Below are 19,425 nucleotides of genomic sequence, written 5' to 3' on the forward strand. Positions count from 1 at the left end.
TTGACTGTATGACACAGCACCTCCAAGTGTATTTTTAGCTGTTGGTTTTCTATCTCCTACTGGATCACCCTCTGCTCTCTTCTGTTCATTCACATTTCTTCTGAAGCTCAGCTTGTGATACTGATGCCTTTTTAAAGTATTTTATTTCTACCTTTCTTTTGTCATTTTGCTTTACTCCGACTTTCCATTGCTATTATCTGCCATCCCTGACCAAGTACAGTAATGACCAAGAACATATTGTTCAAGAACAGACACAATGCTGAAGGAACTCAGCAGGTCAGACAGCATCTGTGGATGGGAATAAACAGTTGTTTCAGGCTGAGACCTTTCATCAGGACTGGAAAGGCAGGGAGAGGGCAGAAGGCAGGATAAGAAGGACCACTCCGTTCCTTTCCAGGAATAGGAGACGAGAGTGGACTGTGGCTTCACTTAACATCCTCCAGCTTGTACTCCTTCCCCTTCCTTTTCTTCTGACTTCTTCTCCCCTTGTTTTTCAGTCCTGATCATGGGTTTCAGCCCGAAACATTGACCACTTTATTCCTCTCTGCAGATGCTCACCGACCTCCTAAATCCCTCCAGCATTTTGTGTGTAGTCATCTGGATTTGCAGCATCTGCAGAATCTTTTGTGATTATATTATTCAAGAATACCTTCCCAAGTATTTGATTAATTACTGACTGCCATCTTGTCATATATGTATCAGTCTTGTTCCCTTAGTAAACTCATAACCAAAGTATGAATTTAATTGGCTTGTCATATTGTTCAACCCCATTTTTAATTTCCCCGTTTCTGACTACAAGAAACATTCATTCTCCTTCTCACATCGTTTTCCTCTTCACATATTTATAGGAGAGTTTGAAGTCAGTGCAAGACCATTCATAAACTTGAATCAGGACTACGTTCTCTTCATTCCAAATATGCCATTAGATTTGATCACAATATGTCAAGACACCAAAGCATTCTGTCAGTGATGGGTTTCAAAGGATATTGCACTGGACTGATGGTGGAACAAAGGTGTTTTAATGCTTTGCTGGGTGGGAACGAGCTTCAGAGCCTTTTTCCCATCCACAACCACCAACCCCCTACACACACACACACACACACACACACACACACACACACACACACACACACACACACACACACACACACACACACACACACACACACACACACACACACACACACACCCCCCCCCCCCCCCACCCCCCCTTCCCAGGGAATTCTATCATGGACATGAAACCCCACTCTGGTTCTCTGCCTGCTCTTGACCTTCTCATCTCTAATTAGCAATAAGACATCACCAACACAATTTCAACACTCCTCTCTCTGTCTGACCTCTTCCAAATGCACTGCCCTCCACTCTCTCTTCATCAGTCAACTATACCTCTTCTCACCCTATCTCCTGTAAAAATGCTATTCCCTTTTCTCAGTTTCTTGCCTCCCCTGCATCTGTTCCCAGGATGAAGCTTTCCATTCCAGGATATGAGAGATGTCCTCCTTCTTTGAAGAAAAGTGTTTTCCTCCCTCCCTCTACCATTAATACTGCCCTCATCCACAATTCCTCCATTTCCTGGACATCTCCACTCACAGTATCTTCCTGCTGTCTTAACAGTGATAGATTTCCTTTTGTCCTTACCTACCACCCCATCAGCTTGCACATCCAAGACATCTTCTGCCATCTCCAAAGGGATCCCACCACTAAACATATCTTTACCACTACTGCCGCCCCCGCTTTCCACAGGGATTGCTCCCAACGCAATTCCCTTGTCCACTCATCCCTTCTCATTAATTAACATTATTATTTAATTATTTATGGTTTTATATTGCTATATTTCTTCACTATTCTTGGTGCGGCTGTAATGAAACCCGAATTCCCTCGGGATCAATAAAGTATGTCTTTCTGTCTGCCTGTCTGTCTAATCTCCCTCCAAGCATTTATCCCTGCAACAGGCCGAAGTGCTACAGCTGCCCACACACCTCCTCCCTTGCCTCCATTCCAGGCTCCAAACTCTCCTTCCAGGTGAGGCAACACTTCACCTGTGTATCTGCTGGAGTCGTCTATTATGTCTGGTGCTCCCGATGCAGCCTCCTCTACTTTGGTAAGACCCATCGTAAACTGGGGGATCGGTTCATGAAACACACCCACACCATCCGCCACAAGCGGGACCTTCCAGTGGCCAAACACTTTCATTTCGGTTTCCATTCCCATTCTGAAGTGTTAGTCCACTTGTCACCCTTAGGGCGGAGGAGCACACGCCCGAGCCTCCAACTCAGTGGCATGAATATCGATTTCTCCTTCCACTGAACAAATTTCCATAAGACCATCGGATACAAGAGCAGACCAGGCCATTTGGCCCATCATGTCTGTTCTGCCACTCAATCATGGGCTGATCCAATTCTTCCAGTCATCCCTCCTCCCTTGCCTTCTCCCCTTCCCCTAGCTAATCAAGAACCTATCTATCTTTGCCTTAAATACACCCAATAGCTTGGCCCCCGCAGCTGCTCGTGGCAACAAATTCCACAGATTTACCACCCTCTGACTAAAGTAACTTCTCCGCAGCTCTGTTCTAAATGGATGTCCTTCACTCCTGAAGTCATGCCCTCTTGTCCTAGAATCCCCTACCATGGGAAATAACTTTGCCATATCTAATCTGTTCAGGCCTTTTAACATTTGGAATGTTTCTATGAGATCCCCCCCTCATTCTCCGGAACTCCAGGGAATACAGCTCAAGAGCTGCCAGACGTTTCTCATACGGTAACCCTTTCATTCCTGGAATCATTCTTGTGAATCTTCTCTGAACCCTCTCCAATATCAGTATATCCTTTCCAAAATAAGAAGCCCAAAACTGCACATAATACACCAAGTGTGGTCTCACGAGTGCCTTTTAGAGCCTCAGCATCACATCCCTGCTCTTATGTTCGATATCCCTAGAAATGAATGCCAACATTGCATTCACCTTCTTCGACACTGACTCAAACTGGAGGTTAACCTTTAGGGTATCCTTCACAAGGACTCACAAGTCCCTTTGCATTTCTGCATTTTGAATTCTCTCCCAATCTAAATAATAGTCTTACATCAAAGTGCATGACTATACGCTTTCCAACATTGTATTTCATTTGCCACTTCTTTGCCCATTCCCCTAAACTGTCTAAGTCCCTCTGCAGGCTCTCTGTTTCCTCAACACAACCCATTCCTCCACCTATCTTTGTATCATTGGCAAATTTAGCCAGAAATACATTCTGGCTAAATACAGAAATACATACGATAGACCAAATCATTGACACACATTGTAAAAAGCAGTGGTCCCAACACTGACCCCTGTGGAGCTCCACTGGTAACCAGCAGCCAGCCAAAATAGGTTCCCTTTATTCCCACTATCTGTTTCTGCTGATCAGCCAATGCTGCACCCAAGCTAATAACTTCCCTGTAATTCCATCGACTCTTATCTAAGCAGCCTCATGTGCGGCACCTTGTCAAAGGCCTTCTGAAAATCCAAGTACATCACCTCTACCGCATCTCCTTTGTCTACCCTGCTTGTAATTTCCTCAAAAAACTGCAGTAGGTTGGTCAGGCAGGATTTTCCTTTCAGGAAACCATACTGGCGTTGGCCTATCTTGTCATGTGACTCCAGGCTCTCCGTAATCTCATCCCTAACAATTGATTCCAACAACTTCCCAACCACTGATGTCAGGCTAACACGTCTATAGTTTCCTCTCTGCTGCGTCCCAACCTTCTTAAATAGTGAAGTAACATTTGCAAATTTCCAGTCATCCGGCACAATGCCAGAATCTATCGATTCTTGAAAGATAATTGTTAATGGCTCTGCAGTCTCTCCACCAAATTTCTTGGTGTTCACCTGGTGGAGAATCTCACCTGGTCCCTCAACACCAGCTCCATAGCAAAGAAAGCCCAGCAGCATCTCTACTTTCTGTGAAGGCTGAGGAAAGTCCATCTCCCACCCCCATCCTCATCACATTCTACAGGGGTTGTATTGAGAGCATCCTGAGCAGCTGCATCACTGCCTGGTTTGGAAATTGCACCATCTCGGATCGCAAGACCCTGCAGCGGATAGTGAGGTCAGCTGAGAAGATCATCGGGGTCTCTCTTCCCGCCATCACGGACATTTACACTACACACTGTATCCGCAAAGCTAACAGCATTATGAAGGACCCCATGCACCCCTCAAACAAACTCTTCTCCCTCCTGCCTTCTGGGAAAAGGCACTGAAGCATTCGGGCTCTCACGACCAGACTATATAATAGTTTCTTCCCCCAAGCTATCAGACTCCTTAATACCCAGAGCCTGGACTGGCACCTTACTGCCCTATTGTCCTGTTTATTATTTATTGTAATGCCTGCACTGTTTTGTGCACTTTATGCAGTCCTGTGTAGGTCTGTAGTCTAGTGTACTTTTTTTCTCTGTGTTGCTTTTTACATAGTTCAGTCTAGTTTTTTTATACTGTGTCATGTAACACCATGGTCCTGAAAAACGTTGTCTCATTTTTACTATGTACTGCATCAGCAGTTATGGTTGAAATGACAATAAAAGTGACTTGACTTGACTTGAGCTACTTCCTTCAGAACGTGAGGGTGCATTCCCTCAGGTCCAGGAGATTTATCCACCCTCAGACCATTAAGCTTCCTGAGCAGCTTCTCAGTTGTAATTTTCACTGCACGAACTTCACTTCCCCGACACACTTGAACGTCTGCCATGCCGCAGATGTCTTCCACTGTTTAGACTGATGCAAAATACGCATTCAGTTCCACTGCCATCTCTGCATCTTTCATTATAATATCTCCAACATCATTTTCTATTGGTCATATAGCTAACCTCAACTCTCTTTTAACCTTTATATACTTAAAAAAGGTTTTAGTATCTTCTTTGATATTAGTTGCCAGCTTCCTCTCATAATTCATCTTTTCCTTCCTTATGACCTTCTTAGTTTCCTTCTACAAGTTTTTAAAAGCTTCCCAATCCTCTATCTTCCCACTAGCTCTGACTTCCTTGTATGCCTTCTCTTCTGCTTTTACTTTGGCTCTGACTTCACTTGTTAGCCACGGTAGTTTCCTTCTTCCATTCGAAAATGTCTTCTTATTTGGAATATATCTGTCTTGCACTTCCCTCATTTCTCGCAGAAACTACAGCCATTGCTGCTCTGCTGTCCTTCCTGCTAGTATCGCTCTCCAGTCAACTTTGGCCAGGTCCCCTCTCATGCCATTGTAATTTCCTTTATTCCACTGAAATACCGACACATTGGAATTTAGTTTCTCCTTCTCAAATTTCAAACTGAACTCAATCATATTGTGATCACTTTTCCCTAAAGGTTTCTTAACCTTATACTCTCTTATCACTTCCAGATCATTGCACAACACCCAATCCAGCCCAGCCAGTCCCCTAGAGGGCTCAGCAACAAGCCGGTCCTAAACGCCTTCCCTTAGACATTCTATAAGTTCTTTCTCTTGAGGTGTAGCACTGGCCTGGATTTCCCAGTCTACTTTCAAGTTAAAATCTCCAATGATTATCATGACGTTGCCCTTTTGTCACGCCTTTTCTATCTCCTGCTGTAATTTGTAATCCACATCCCGGCTGCTGTTTTACGTATACAACTGCCATTAGGGTATCTTGCCATTTCTTAACTCAACCCATGGAGACTCTACATCTTCTGATCCTGTCATCCCTTTCTAATGATTTAATATTATTTTGTATACACAGGGCCACACCACACCCTCTGCCTACTAACCTATATACTGTATATCCTTGGACATTCAGCTCCCAATGGCAGCCATCCTTTAGCTAAGTTTCAGAGATGACCACAATGTCATATTTGCCACTCTGTAGCTGAACTTCAAGATCATCCACTTTATTTCTTATGCAGGATGCATTCCAATAACAGTCAGTCCAGTATTTGTTGTTTTTTGTTTTAACTGCACTATGCCTCTATTGCCCTGTAACTCATCCCACTGGCTGTGATTATGCCTCATCTCCTGCATGTCCTTTCTACCATCCCTATTGCTTGCTATCTTTGATTTATTTCTGTTTCCCCCTTCCTCAGCCTTATCACACTGGTTCCCATCCCCGAGCAAATTAGTTTAAAACCCTCCCTAACAGCTCTATTATACCTGCCTGCTAGGATATTGGACACTTTTGGGTTCAGGTGTAACCTGTCCTTTATGTACAGGTTGTACCTCTCCCAGAAGATGCCCCAATGATTCAGGAACTTAAAGCCCTGCCCCGTACACCAGTCTCTCAGCCACACATCAATATGGCTGATCATACTATTCTTGTGCTTGTTAGCACGTGGCACAGGCAGCAATTCTGAGACTACTACCTTGGAGGTCCCGCTTTTCAGCTTCCTACCCAACTCCCTGAATTCTCTCTTCAGGACCCCTATTCCCCACTCTGACCTTTCACTTCTTCACTCCTTTCCTTTCTCATATTATCTTCTCCAGTCTTCAGCCTTTCCTGCCTCCCAGCTTCACCTATCTCCTTCCATCTAACATCTTTCTCTTTCCCCACCATTTTATACTGGCATCTTCCCCTTCCTTCTCAGTCCTCAAGAAGGGTCTTGGCCTGAAACATCACCTGTTTATTCATTTTCATAGATGCGACCTGGCCTGCTGAGTTCCATCAGCATTCTGTGTGTGTTGCTTTGGATTTCAAAAATCTGCATATTTCTCATATTTGTCTTCTTCAGTTGTCCATTGGAATCCGATGACAATGTCCACTCCTTTAACAGTGAGATCTTTGATGACGATACAGTCCTATCCTAGACCCACAAGTTCTTTTGCAGGTGGGCCATGTATATGTGGTAGTGGTGGTAGTGATGGCAACCATGGCTGCATTTCTCCTGGATCTCTTGTGCCATCTTCTGGTTGTTCTTTCCATCTCCAGAATACGAACCCCCATCCCTACAGAGCTATCACCAAGTGTTACGGTCAGCAGCAACATCCTCCAGGTCCTCGGGTCTGATCTTGCACTTCCTTAAAGTATTCTTCATCTGATCCATATAGCACTTCTTCCACCCTCCAGCTGAGCGTCGACCATGATGTAGCTGGCCGTAAAACACTCTGCGGGGTAGCCGACATGGGGGCATCCTTATCACGTGCCCCAGCCACTGCAACTGACGACTGACAGTCATCAGATTTGCAGCTGACAAATCGTATCTACTATTTGTGTAGCAGATACAAAAGCCTGAAAGCACATCTCACCCTGCTCAAGGACAATTTCTTCCCGCTGTCATAAGACTTTTGAAAGCAAAACTTCACACTATTTAAAAAATATCTTTCCTCATCAGTTAATCTGAGTTAGCCCCACCCCTATGGATTATCTCAGTCAATACACTGCACTGTAAACGCTTTAAACTACTTTTTATAAAGCTGCTTACACTGTGAAACGATGGGGCTTTTGATGTATTTATATAAATCTTCATAATTATGGAATTATCTTTTTTTGTTGTTGTTGCATGATCACCAGCACACCAACAGCAAATTCCTAGCAATACACATGAAATGCTGGAGGAATTCTGGAGATACTTATCTCATGCTAAAGCTGTGAGACTGGCCCCGATTGCTTTTTGTCTGTGAACTTTGCAGCTGTTTACCCCGTTAAAATGATGAAGTGAATACCAACGCTTTGGGCCTACTCCAGGGATTTGGATCTAAAGACTCAATTTGGTTCGGAATGCTGTTGTTGTTGCTCACTTCTATTGTTTATATGATTTGTGTTGGTGTTTATTTTTCTCTTTCACTGTGGGCACTGGCGGGGTGGTCTTAATTTTTTCAACTGGATTCTTTCAAATTCCTTGCCTTGTGACTGCCTGTAAGCAAACAAAGCTCAATTTTGTATAAATTATACATACTTTCATAATAAATGCACTTTGACTTTGATCTGGTAGCATCTATGGAAATGACGATTCCGGCTGAGACCCTTCATCAGGATTGTTTTGTGTTGTTAGCAAATTCCAAACACACGTTAATATTTATGGTGAATAAATCTGCTTCTTGAATGGTTTCTTACTACAACAAAATGGAGTCTCAAACTCACAATTGACCTCATCATGCCCTTTCACCTCACAGTCTGCTTGCACTGAGCTTTCTGGGGAACTGTAACACTTCATACCTCATTCCGTTGTTGTACATATTCCTTTGTACCACCTCAATGTACTGATGAGGCGGTAGTTCTGTATGACTTGTAAAAGAAAAGTTTTACATGTTCCTCCAATTTAACAAAACAGTCAGGTTCTGGAATTGAACTGAAAACCCCGAACACTACCTCTTTCTCTCTCAGCTGGCACCAATGTGGTTGTGTTTATTTGTTAATATAAATTGTGTTTTGCTGAGTTGTAATCAATATAAAATTGAAAGACGCATATTGTTCAAGAGACTGCCTGGACTTAAATGTATTTTGTTTTTCTATTAAATCTTTGTTTGGCCACCAATAGAACCACCATCTGACTGAAGAGTTTATTATTCTGTTTCTATGAGCGACCAGTTTATATTACAGAATTTGAGTTTCTTGAAATTCTATAATTAATTATACATCCTGCAGAGGGCAGTAATACGCCTAGATGCGTCTGAACTGCCGAAAAAAAGAAGAAAAGGAAGTTCTTTAAGTTTAATTTCAGTCATGTGAACAAAGAAAAAAAGGAAGACATTTTAGTAACACACACAAAATGCTGGTGGAGTGCAGCAGGCCAGGAAGCATCTGTAGGAAGAAGCACTGTCGTTTTGGGCCGAGACCCTGCGTCAGGACTAACTGAAAGAATAGATAGTAAGAGATTTGAAAGTAGTGGGGGGAGGGGGAAATCTGAAATGATAGGAGAAGACCAGAGGGGGTGGGGTGAAGCTAAGAGCTGGAAAGGTGATTGGCAAAAGGGATACCGAGCTGGAGAAGGAAGAGGATCATGGGACGGGAGGCCTAGGGAGAAAGAAAGGGGCAGGGGAACACCAGAGGGAGATGGGGAACAGGCAAGGAGTGATTGGGAGAAAAAGGAGGGAGGGAATAAATAAATAAATAAATAGGGGATGGAGTAAGAAGGGGAGGGGGGCATTAATGGAAGTTAGAGAAATCAATGTTCATGCCATCAGGTTGTAGGCTACCCAGACGCAATATAAAGTGTTGTACCTCCAACTTGAGTGTGGCTTCATCTTGACAGTAGAGGAGGCCATGGATAGACATATCAGAATGGGAATGGCGTGTGGAATTAAAATGTGTGACCACTGGGAGATACTGATTTCTCTGGCAGACAGAGCAAAACGGTCTCCCAGTCTGCGTCGGATCTCACCAATATATAGAAGGCCGCACCGGAAGCACTGGACGCAGGCTGGGGTGAGCAGTGCGTGTGACGGTTGAGGAGAGGGTGAATGCTGGGTGGCGAACTGCTGGGGTGCATGCATGAATGTGGTTTGGAACTTGTTGATGGAAAGAGAGTGGGGAAGGAGTGTGAATTGCTGGGAGGGGGTTGCGTGAGTCCAGTAATGGCAGACAAGGTGCCGGGGGGTTGAGGGAAAGAATGTGGAGAAGGAGCGGGATAGGGATTTGGGATCAGAGGTAGGCAGCTGGGGAGAAATGGATTATGGTGAAGGGAGAAATAAAGAAAATGAGGAGATAGTGAGGGGGTGGATGAATGAAAACTGAGACAAAGGGAATAAAAGAATAAGAAATGACAGTGGAGAGAGTTGTGAAAGTGAGGAACATGAACAAGTTCAGAGAGAAGGTGTTGTCATAATTCGGTTTAATGAGAAGGCTCAAGGGCACATGAAGAAAATTAGCCTGTTTGTGCTAACAACAACTCTGGCAAATAAGATAGGGGAAATAGTATTTGCAATAGTCCTTAATGATGGCAACCTACTGGTAAGATGTGTGAATGAGGAACAACTTGAAAAAGCAACTTGAAAAGAGATAGGAAATGTAAGGTGGAATACACAGGGAGGGTGGGAGCACGAAATGGTGGTTGTAAAGGAGTGATCACGGGTGTACCAATGAGTATAAACATGGAGCAGTTAAAGAGGAATATCAAAGGGGGAAAAGTAATTAATGTTCTAAGACTGAAAACAACAAAGGAGGGAATGAAAAAGGAAAGTGAAACAGTATTGATTGAATTTGAAGAAGAAAGAGTGCCAAGGAAAGTGTTCCTGGGTTTCATGAGTTACCCAGTAAGGGTGTATGTGCCAAAGCCATTGAGGTGCTATAATTGTCAAAGGTTTGGCATAGCTAAAAACTGTAAAAGGCAGAGGAGATGTGGGAGTGATCATGAATATGGAAAGTGCGGAACAGGAGTGCAACCAAAATGCTGCAATTGTGGAGGAGCTCATAATGTGGCATATAGTGGGTGTGAGGTTATGAGTCGGGAGAATAAAATTCAAGAAATAAGAGTGAAAAGAAAGATCACTAATGCAGAAGCTGTAAGAATGTCAAGAGAGCAGAATAATGCTCCCAATGAACGGAGCAATGGGGATGCAAGAGATGCAGCAAAGAACAAATGACAGGATTTATGTAGACAAAAAGGCTCTAGTAACATTCATTGCAGGAGTGATTAATAGTACGGCTGAGGTAAAGTCAAAAAGTGACAAAATTCAGCTGGTGGTCAAAGCAGCAGTAAACCATTTAGGGTTAGTAGGACTGACATGGGAAGAAGTGAGGGAGAACCTCACTAATCAGTCAAGCCAGGAAGTGTCATGGGTTGGTTAATACTCATTATGGTGATTCTTTTGCAATGGAATGCAAGGAGCTTACTGGCCAATGGCCAAGAATTCAAGCACTTTATTAAGGAAATGGTTGTAAAACCAGATGTAGTGTGTACCCAGGAAACTTGGTTGAAACCAGCTTTAGAGTTTGTGGTATATGGGTATATAATGATAAGGAAAGATAGAAATCTAGGGGGAAGAGGGGGTTGTGCTATGTTAATCAAGCAAGGTATACCATATAGGGTACTGGAAAAAGGAGATGATCAGGAATACATAGTGGTGGAAATATGGGAGAGAGGGGAGGGAGTGGTTATAATTAACTACTATAATCCATGTAAAAGGTTGGATTTGGACAGCCTATTAAGGATACAAGGACAAAACAGACATAAAGTAGTGTGGTGTGCAGATTTCAATGCTCACAGCACAATATGGGGTGATCCGATTACAGATTCAAATGGAACAGTAATGAAAGATTTGATGGAAGAAAGGGATTTGGTGTGTATGAATGATGGTAGAGGAACAAGGATAAACACAACAACAGGAACTGAGTCAGTATTAGATATTATGTTAGTGTCTAATGTCTTGGCTGGCATTAGTAACTGGGGAGTTTGGACTGCTTCAACAGTAGGCAGTGATCACTACCCAGTTTTATGTTCAGTGGGTGAAAGAGTTGAAGTAAGACCAGGTGGTGGAGTCCCAAAGTAGGTGTTTGGAAAAGCAGATTGGGGTAAGTTCCAGAAGTTAAGTGAAGAAGCATTGACAAAGATTGACATTTCTGGAAATATAGATGAATTAAACAGTCTGGTGCCTTCAGCAATTATTATGGCAGCAGAAGGATCTATACTCAGGAGTAAAAATAGGATGAATAGAAAACTGGTACCATGGTGGACAGAGGAATGTTGTCAGGCTGTAAAAAAACAGAAATAGAGCATTCAGGTTAGTTAAAAGAACCCATAATATGCAGCATTTGATTCAATATAAGAAGACACAGGCAGTAGTGAGAAGAACTATACGTCAAGCTAAAAGGGCAAATTGGAGGAGTTTCTGCAACAAAATAAGAAGAACAACGCCCGTAGGAGAGGTATGGGGAATGATTAAAGGGATAGGGGGAGATAGAATGGAATGGGAATATCCAGTAATGATATCTGAGGAGGAAACAGCAGTCTCCAGCAGGGATAAGGCTGAGATCATGGCCAAGTCCTTTGTAAAGATACATAGTTCAGAAAATTTGTCTGAAGAAGGGAGAAGGAGAAGGGAAAGAACAATGAGTGTTAAACAGGTGTGTTAAACAGGAGGGAAGAAACATGATATAATTGATGATCCATTTACTTTGGCAGAAATGGTGAGAGCAATAAAGAGATTGAGACCAACCTCCCCAGGGAAAGATCTAATATGCTATGTTATGCTAAAAAATCTAGGAGAAGGAGCACTCTTGAAGTTACTGCATTTTTATAACAGAGTGTGCGAGGAGGGAAGATTACCAAGTGCATGGAAAGAAGCAGTAGTAATTCCAATGAGGAAAACTGGCAAGGATCCGTCAAAACCCACGAGCTACAGGCCAATAGCATTAACATCAAATATATGTAAGATAATGGAAAGGATGATAACAGAAGGGTTATCATATGATCTTGAGAAGAGGGGAATGCTGGCAAGTTATCAGAGTGGTTTTAGGAAGGAAAGGAATTCCATGGACTCAGTGAGAAGGTTGGAGACTGAAATAAGAAAGGCCCAGGCAAATAAAGAATCAGTAGTTGCAGTGTTTTTGACATAGAAAAAGCCTATGATATGATGTGGAAGGAAGGATTAATAATGAAACTGCACAGGATGGGGGTTGGGGGAGAGTCTGTGAAGCTTTTTATTGTTTGGTTTCGTTTGGTGTGATGTGGAGGTGGTGGAGGAGGAGGAAGAGGAGATGGAGATGATCATCGAATGGCGTATGGGGTGAGAGCAGATGTGGGTTATTGTGTTTCATTTCAGTCACGTGAACAAAGTGAACATCTTTGTCATGTTTGTAATGTACTGTACCGTTAAAAATCTAATGGCCGTGTCATTTATTTATACTCTGTATACTTATGCCTCGGACAACAGACTTCAGCTGCAGTTCCCCAAAAGAAAAAAACTTGTTCCGTCAGCAATCTGTTGTGGTGACAGCACAGTCTCCGAGCGCGGAAATGGAGACTGTGGCTCTCGGATTCACATCTGAAGTCATTCCCTTACCTTCGGCACCGACCACACCAAGCTGGAGCAGAAGCAAGAAAAGGTGAACGAGTGAAAATATCCGGAGACTGAGAAGCGACATAAACTTCTCAACCCGGGGTTGACGATTTTTGGGTCCGACGCTCATCCGATCCCGACCGATCGGTGCCGGACCTGCTCCGGGATACTGACCCCGTTCGCTGGCGGACAGAGAGCAGAGGAAAGTCCGCACACCGGGTCACGGAGCTCACCAGCGGGAAGTGGAGGAGAGTGATGTGGAGTGAACTCAGAACGATTGGCAAACGGTAAAACTGCACATGGTCAGAACTTCTTCTATTTCCGGCAGCTGAGACGCATCTAGGCGTATTACTGCCCTCCGCAGGATGTAAAGTTAATTATAGAATCTCAAAACACTCAAATTCTCGAGTATAAACCAGTCGCACGTAGAAACTGAATAATAAACTCTTCAATCAGATGGTGGTTCTCTTGGTGGCCAAACAAAGCTTTAATAGAAAAACAAAATACATTTAAGTCAGACAGCCCCTTGAACAATATGCTCCTTTAAACTTTACATCGATTATACCTCAGCAGAACATGCTGAACTGTCTCTTGACTACCACAGTCACATAATCCAGTAGGATGTTTTCCTATTATCTTCAAGTAATAGTTTAGCCCACAATGCCCCAACCTAAGTCTTGTTGATTTCACCATATCTCTATGATTTAAAGAGTAACAATTTGAGACCTTTTTAACTAGTGGGCGACTAGAAAAGAAATGCCTTCCCTTTAATTTTTCCAATCCTCCTGCCATTCCTTCTCTATACCTTTTTTATCTTGCTTCTCAATTCTGCTCTGCCTAGGGGTATTCTAATTCCTACTTGCCCGGTCTGTAAAGAAGACTTCGCAATGCCACCACAATTTCATTTCCCTGCCCCCCAGCATGCCCAGGTATCCATGTAAGTCTGACTTCACAGCCCACCTTCCCCACTCTAAACAAAACTAAGAGAATCTCAATAACTATGTCAGGATGAGCTTTTGATTTATTCCCTTTTATAGCCTCTAAGGCAGCAGCAGAATCCAAACAGATGATAACTCTGCATGGCCGAGAGTCTTCTATTCACCATAAGACCCAGAGGATTGCTAATAATTCTGTTGCAAAGACAGAAACACCATCTGAAACCCAGTGCCCAATCTCAACTCCAAGTTGAGACACGTACATCCCAAATCCTGCCTTACTGCTCTCCGGGTCCACTGAGACATCAGTAAAAATCTTCAGATAAGATCCCTATTTATTATTTATTTATTCGTTTACGATCAACACCATTGAAATTGCTCTGCTTCCTTGAAGCTGAAAAAGGAGGAATAGGTCTACTTCTGGTTCTGGCAAAAGCCGAAAAGGAATAGGTGGCAAGCAAATTTGGTCAGCTATGTCTTCCTCAGTTTCAACTTCACAGCCGAGTTATTAACTAATTCTGAAAATGGATATCTTTTCATTTTACTTTGGCGCTCCGACATCTCCTGCAAAGCAAATTTTGATGGACAGCTGTGATTAAAGCCAATTAGTTTTGCCCAATACTGCAGGCCCAACTTAAGTCATCTTAACTGTAGAGGCACTTCTCCCAACTCCACACATAATGCGGGGACTGATGTTGTTCAGAAAGCTCCACCATAGAGTCTAAGTGCTTTGGACTGCACAGTGTCTAATTTTTCAGGTACTGCCGTGGCAATGGAACCATAAGCAATACAACCATAACCAATAACTGATCTAATCACAGTCAGAACTATTTCAGGTTGATACTTAACTATGGTTAATCTGCCTGCTAGCGAACATGGACATTTCTTTTCATGACTTTTAATGGAGGCTGGCAGTCCAATTTAAAGGTGCATAACCACCATCAACTGGACTGGAGTGTGGTGTGTAGAGTTAGAGAATAAAACCCCCACTAGTACAGTAATTTAGCCAATGAAAAAGAAATTACCCCCAAAGCCCATAGATTGTCAATAATGGAAGACAATATTCTGAATTAAATTAAAGTCACTTCTATAGCTTAGTAAAGATTTTAAATGAAAACTGTTAACTCCCAAAGCTTGCATTTGTGTGAGGGAATTTAGTGAAAATGTGTCTGACTGCTGGCAGAAAGGAACAGAAAATGTCAATAAAATGAAAGGGAGATTGGAAAACCAAGTATTATTAAAACATACTGGCAAGACACTGATATAATTGCTAATGACTTAATCTCCATTCCCATTTTCCTCTTTCACCTCATCTCCTTACTTGCCCATCACCTCCCTCTGGTATACTTCCCCCCTTCCCTTCTTCAATGGCCTTCTGTCCTCTCCAATCAGATTCCAGTCCTTTAACTCTTTCATCGATTGACTTTATTTCACCAGCTCTTTACTTCACCCCTTCCCCCAACCCCGTGTCACCTCTCACCTACCACCTTGTAGTTCTTCCTCCCCTCACCCAACTTTCTTACTCTGACTTCTCATCTCTTTTTCCAGTGCTGATGAAGGGTTTTGGACTGAAATGATGACTGTTTACCCTTTTCCACAGATGCTGCCTGGTCTGCTGAGCTCCCCCAGCATTTTGTGTGTATTAAGTATAAATTACCGACCTTCATCTGTGTGTTGTTTGAATTTCCAGCATCTGCAGATTTCCTCGTGTTTAACCTCCATCTGCTGTGAGTTATGGTCAGGAATGTGTTTCTAGAAGAGTGTGAATGTTCTGTTTGATCTACACTTGCCCTTAATATTAAGTTGGTAGAGTTGAAGAGCTGGACTGATTAATGATCTCAGAAGGGACCCTTGATTGGCATTTTGGGTGGCATTTACAGTAGAGGTACACCATTTCTGGGTGTTCTTTTTGATGACTAGCTGAGAAGTTCTCAGTGAAACAGCACATGCAGGCAAACCAGGTGGGCCATGGTCGGCTCTCCATTGCCACATCTTTTTTAATGATGCATTGGCTCATACTGAACGTCCATCTTGTACAGTGTGATCCTTTTCAGTGTTTGAAAACGATTCTGAGCTGATTTGGCTGGTTTGAGGAGAAGCTTTGTTAAGAAATCACTCCAGGAAAATCCTGAAAAATATAGGCAAAGAGGAGATGTGAATAAATTAAGGCTGAGGGTTGAAGACTGTTAAGTGCCTTGAGCATTCAGTCAAGCTGACAGCCATTTTCTGAGATCTCAAATATAATCACTATAAAAGATCCCTCTTCTGTACATTTCCTTTCTTACATTTATTTCTTAGCCATCAGCTCTCTTATCTCAGTCATTATACTTGTAATAGTATCCAGAATCAGGTTTAATATCACCAACATATGTCATGAAATTTGTTAATTTTGCGGCAGCAGTACAATGCAATACATGATGAATATAGAAAAGATCTGTAAAGTACTGTAAGTATATGTATGTCTATTAAAGTTAAAATAAGTACCTAGTGCAAAAACCAAAATATAAAAGTAGTGAGGTGGTGTTCATGGGTTCAATGTCCTTCGAGAAATTGGATCGCAGAGGGGAAGAAGCTGTTCCTGAATTGTTGAGTGTGTGCCTTCATGGTTCTGTACCTCCGTCCTGATGGTAACAATGAGAAGAGGGCATGTCCTGGGTGGCAGGGATCCTTAATGATGGATGCCACCTTTTTGAGGCTCTGCACCTTGAAGATGTCTTGGATACCACAGAGGCTCAACCCATGAAGGAGCTGAGTAATTTTACAATTTTCTGCAACTTACTATGATCTTGTGCAGTAGCGCTCCCCCCCCCCCGCCCCCCACCATACTAGATGGTGATGCAGCCTGTCAAAATGCTCTCCAGGATACATCTGCAGTAGTTTTTGAATATTTTAGGTGACAAACCAAATCTCCTCAACCTCCTAATGAAATGCAGTCACTGTCTTGCCTTTTTTATAGCTGCATCAAAAACAGGTTAGGTCCTCACCCAGGAACTTGAAATTGCTCATTCTCTCCACTTCAGATCCCTCTATGAGGATTGTTCATAGCTCTGTAGACAGGCTGATTCAAGGCTGGTGCCCCTGTCTGAGGCTTTGCAGAAGAACACGGAACATTGGGAGCTGCAGACTAGATGCTGGCTGTGTGCTCAGAGATGGTTTCTCTGTAGCAGCAATGTTTGGGTTACTGGACACTAGAATACTATAGCACAGTACAGGCCCTTCAGCCCTCGATGTTGCGCCGACTCATATAATCCTTAAAAAAAAGTACTAAACCCACACTACCCCATAACCCTCTATTTTTCTTTCATCCATGTGCCTGTCCAAGAGGCTCTTAAATATCCCTAATGTTTTAGCCTCCACCACCATCCCTGGCAAGTCATTCCAGGCACCCACAAACCTCTGTGTAAAAAAACTTATCCCTGATGTCTCCCTTAAACTTCCCTCCCTAAACCTTGTCCATATGCCCTCTGGTGTTTGTTATTGGTGCCCTGTGAAACAGGTACTGACTATCCACTCTATCTATGCCTCTCATAATCTTGTAGACCTCTATCAAGTCCCCTCTCATCCTTCTATGGTCCAAAGAGAAAAGTCCCAGCTCTGCTAACCTTGCTTCATATGACTTGTTCTCCAATCCAGGCAACATCCTGGCAAATCCTCTGCACCCTCTCCATAGCTTCCACATCCTTCCTATTGAGGTGACCAGAACTGAACACAAAACTCTTAAGTGTGGTCTCACCAGAGATTTGTAGAGTTGCAACATGACCTCTCTATTCTTGAACTCAATCCCCCTATTAATGAAGCCTAGTATCCCATATGCCTTCCGAACTATCCTATCTTTTGTTACCTCTTCAAAACAAACTCAATTAGGCTCATGAGGCATGATCTTCCCTTCATAAAGCCATGTTGACTATCTTTGAGTAGACTGTTCTCCAAATACTCATAGATACTATCCTTAAGAATCCTTTCCAGTAGCTTGCAAACCACCGATGTAAGACTCACCTGTCTATAGTTCCCAGGATTCTCCCTATTATCCTTTTTAAACAAGGGAACTACATTTGCCATTCTCCAATCCTCTGGCACCTCCCCTGCAGCCAAAGAGGATTCAAAGATCATCGCTACTGCACCAGCAATCTCTTCTCTTACTTCCCACAGCAACCTGGGATATATCACATCCGGCCCTGAAGACTTATCAATCTTGATGTTGTTAAGAAGATCCAACACTTCCTCTTCCTTGATCTCCACATTGTCCAGCACACAGGCCTGTTCTATTTCGACCTCACCCTGATCAAGGTCCTTTTCACTTGTGAATACTGAAGCAAAGTATTCATTTAGGACCTCCCCAACCTCCTCCACCTCCAGGCACATGTTGCCTTCTTTATCCTTTAGCAGCTCCACCTTCGTTCTGGTCATCCTTCTGTTCTTCACGTACACATAGAACGTCTTGGGGTTCTCCTTAATCCTACATGCCAAGGCCTTCTCATGTTCCCTTTGTGCTCTCCTAAGTCCTTTCTTAAGCTCCTTCCTGGCTACTCTTGTATTTCTCATGAGCCTCTCTTGCTTCCTGCTTCTTATATCTAACATATGCTTTCTTCTTTCTCTTGACAAGTTGCCTCACGTGTTTCGTCAGTCATGGTTCCCATTTCCTACCGTTTTTTCCTTGTCTCAGTGGGACAAACATATCCTGAACCCAGCAGAAGTGGTCCCTAAACTTCCTCCACATTACTTCTGTGCTTTCAGCCTTGAACATCTGTTTGCACTTTACTCTCGCTAGTTCCTGCCTCATCCCTTCAAAGTTAGCCCTTCCCCAGTTAAGCACTTTCCCATTTTGTCTGATTTTATCCCTTTCCATAGCTATGCTGAAGCTAAGGGAGTTGAGGTCAATCACACTGAAATGCTCCTCCATCAAGAGGTCTGTCACCTGACCAGGTTCATTACCCAGAGCTAGATCCAGTATAGCCTCTTCTCTCATTGGCCGGTCAACATACTGTGTCAGGAATCCTTCTTGAACACACCTGACAAATTCAGCCCCATCTATCCCCCTTGCACTCAGGAGGTGCCAGTCAATATTAGGGAAGTTGAAATCACCCATAACTACAACCCTGTATTTCCTGCACCATTCTAAAATCTGCCTGCTTATCTGCTCCTCGGTGTCCCGAGGGCTATTTGGGGGTCTATAGACTACTCCCAGCACAGTGATTGATCCCTTCCTATTTCTGACTTCCACCCACACTGACTCAGTGTACACTCCCTCTGCAACGTCCTCCCTTTCTATAGCCGTGATACTATCCCTGACCAGTAATGCTACTCCCCCACCTTTTCTACCTCCCATCCTATTCCTTTTAAAACACCTAAACCCCGGTACCTGCATCAGCCAATCCTGCCCTTCCTCTAGCCAAGTTTCAGTAATGGTCACAACTTCGTAGTTCCATGTACTAATCCATGCTCTAAGTTCATCCCCTTTATTCCTAATACTCCTGGCATTGAAATAGACACATTTCAACCCCTCTAACTGGCTACATTTATGTTTTGTCCATTGACTGTCCTTCCTCACCAACTCAGAACACACAGCATCATACCCTTGTCCTTCTACC

The 19,425-nt window shown here is 43.2% G+C and overlaps 1 protein-coding gene across 3 annotated transcripts in view; it reads right to left on the minus strand.

Annotated features, from left to right (window-relative positions):
- Positions 1-15,960, minus strand: part of LOC140717336 (uncharacterized) — a 52,094-nt gene extending 36,134 nt beyond the window's left edge. For 2 of the 3 annotated variants that reach the window (XM_073030831.1, XM_073030823.1), the window contains exon 1: positions 12,906-13,252. In XM_073030831.1, coding sequence (XP_072886932.1) covers positions 12,906-13,032 — 127 coding nt within the window. In that variant the 5' untranslated portion in view covers positions 13,033-13,252. Of the gene's footprint in view, positions 1-12,905; positions 13,253-15,498 lie in introns of those variants that run through there. The other variant, XM_073030841.1, reaches the window with a different exon arrangement.
- Between the last annotated feature and the right edge of the window lie 3,465 nt (positions 15,961-19,425).

Source organism: Hemitrygon akajei, chromosome 2, assembly GCF_048418815.1.
Source record: "Hemitrygon akajei chromosome 2, sHemAka1.3, whole genome shotgun sequence".
Taxonomy (NCBI): domain Eukaryota; kingdom Metazoa; phylum Chordata; class Chondrichthyes; order Myliobatiformes; family Dasyatidae; genus Hemitrygon; species Hemitrygon akajei.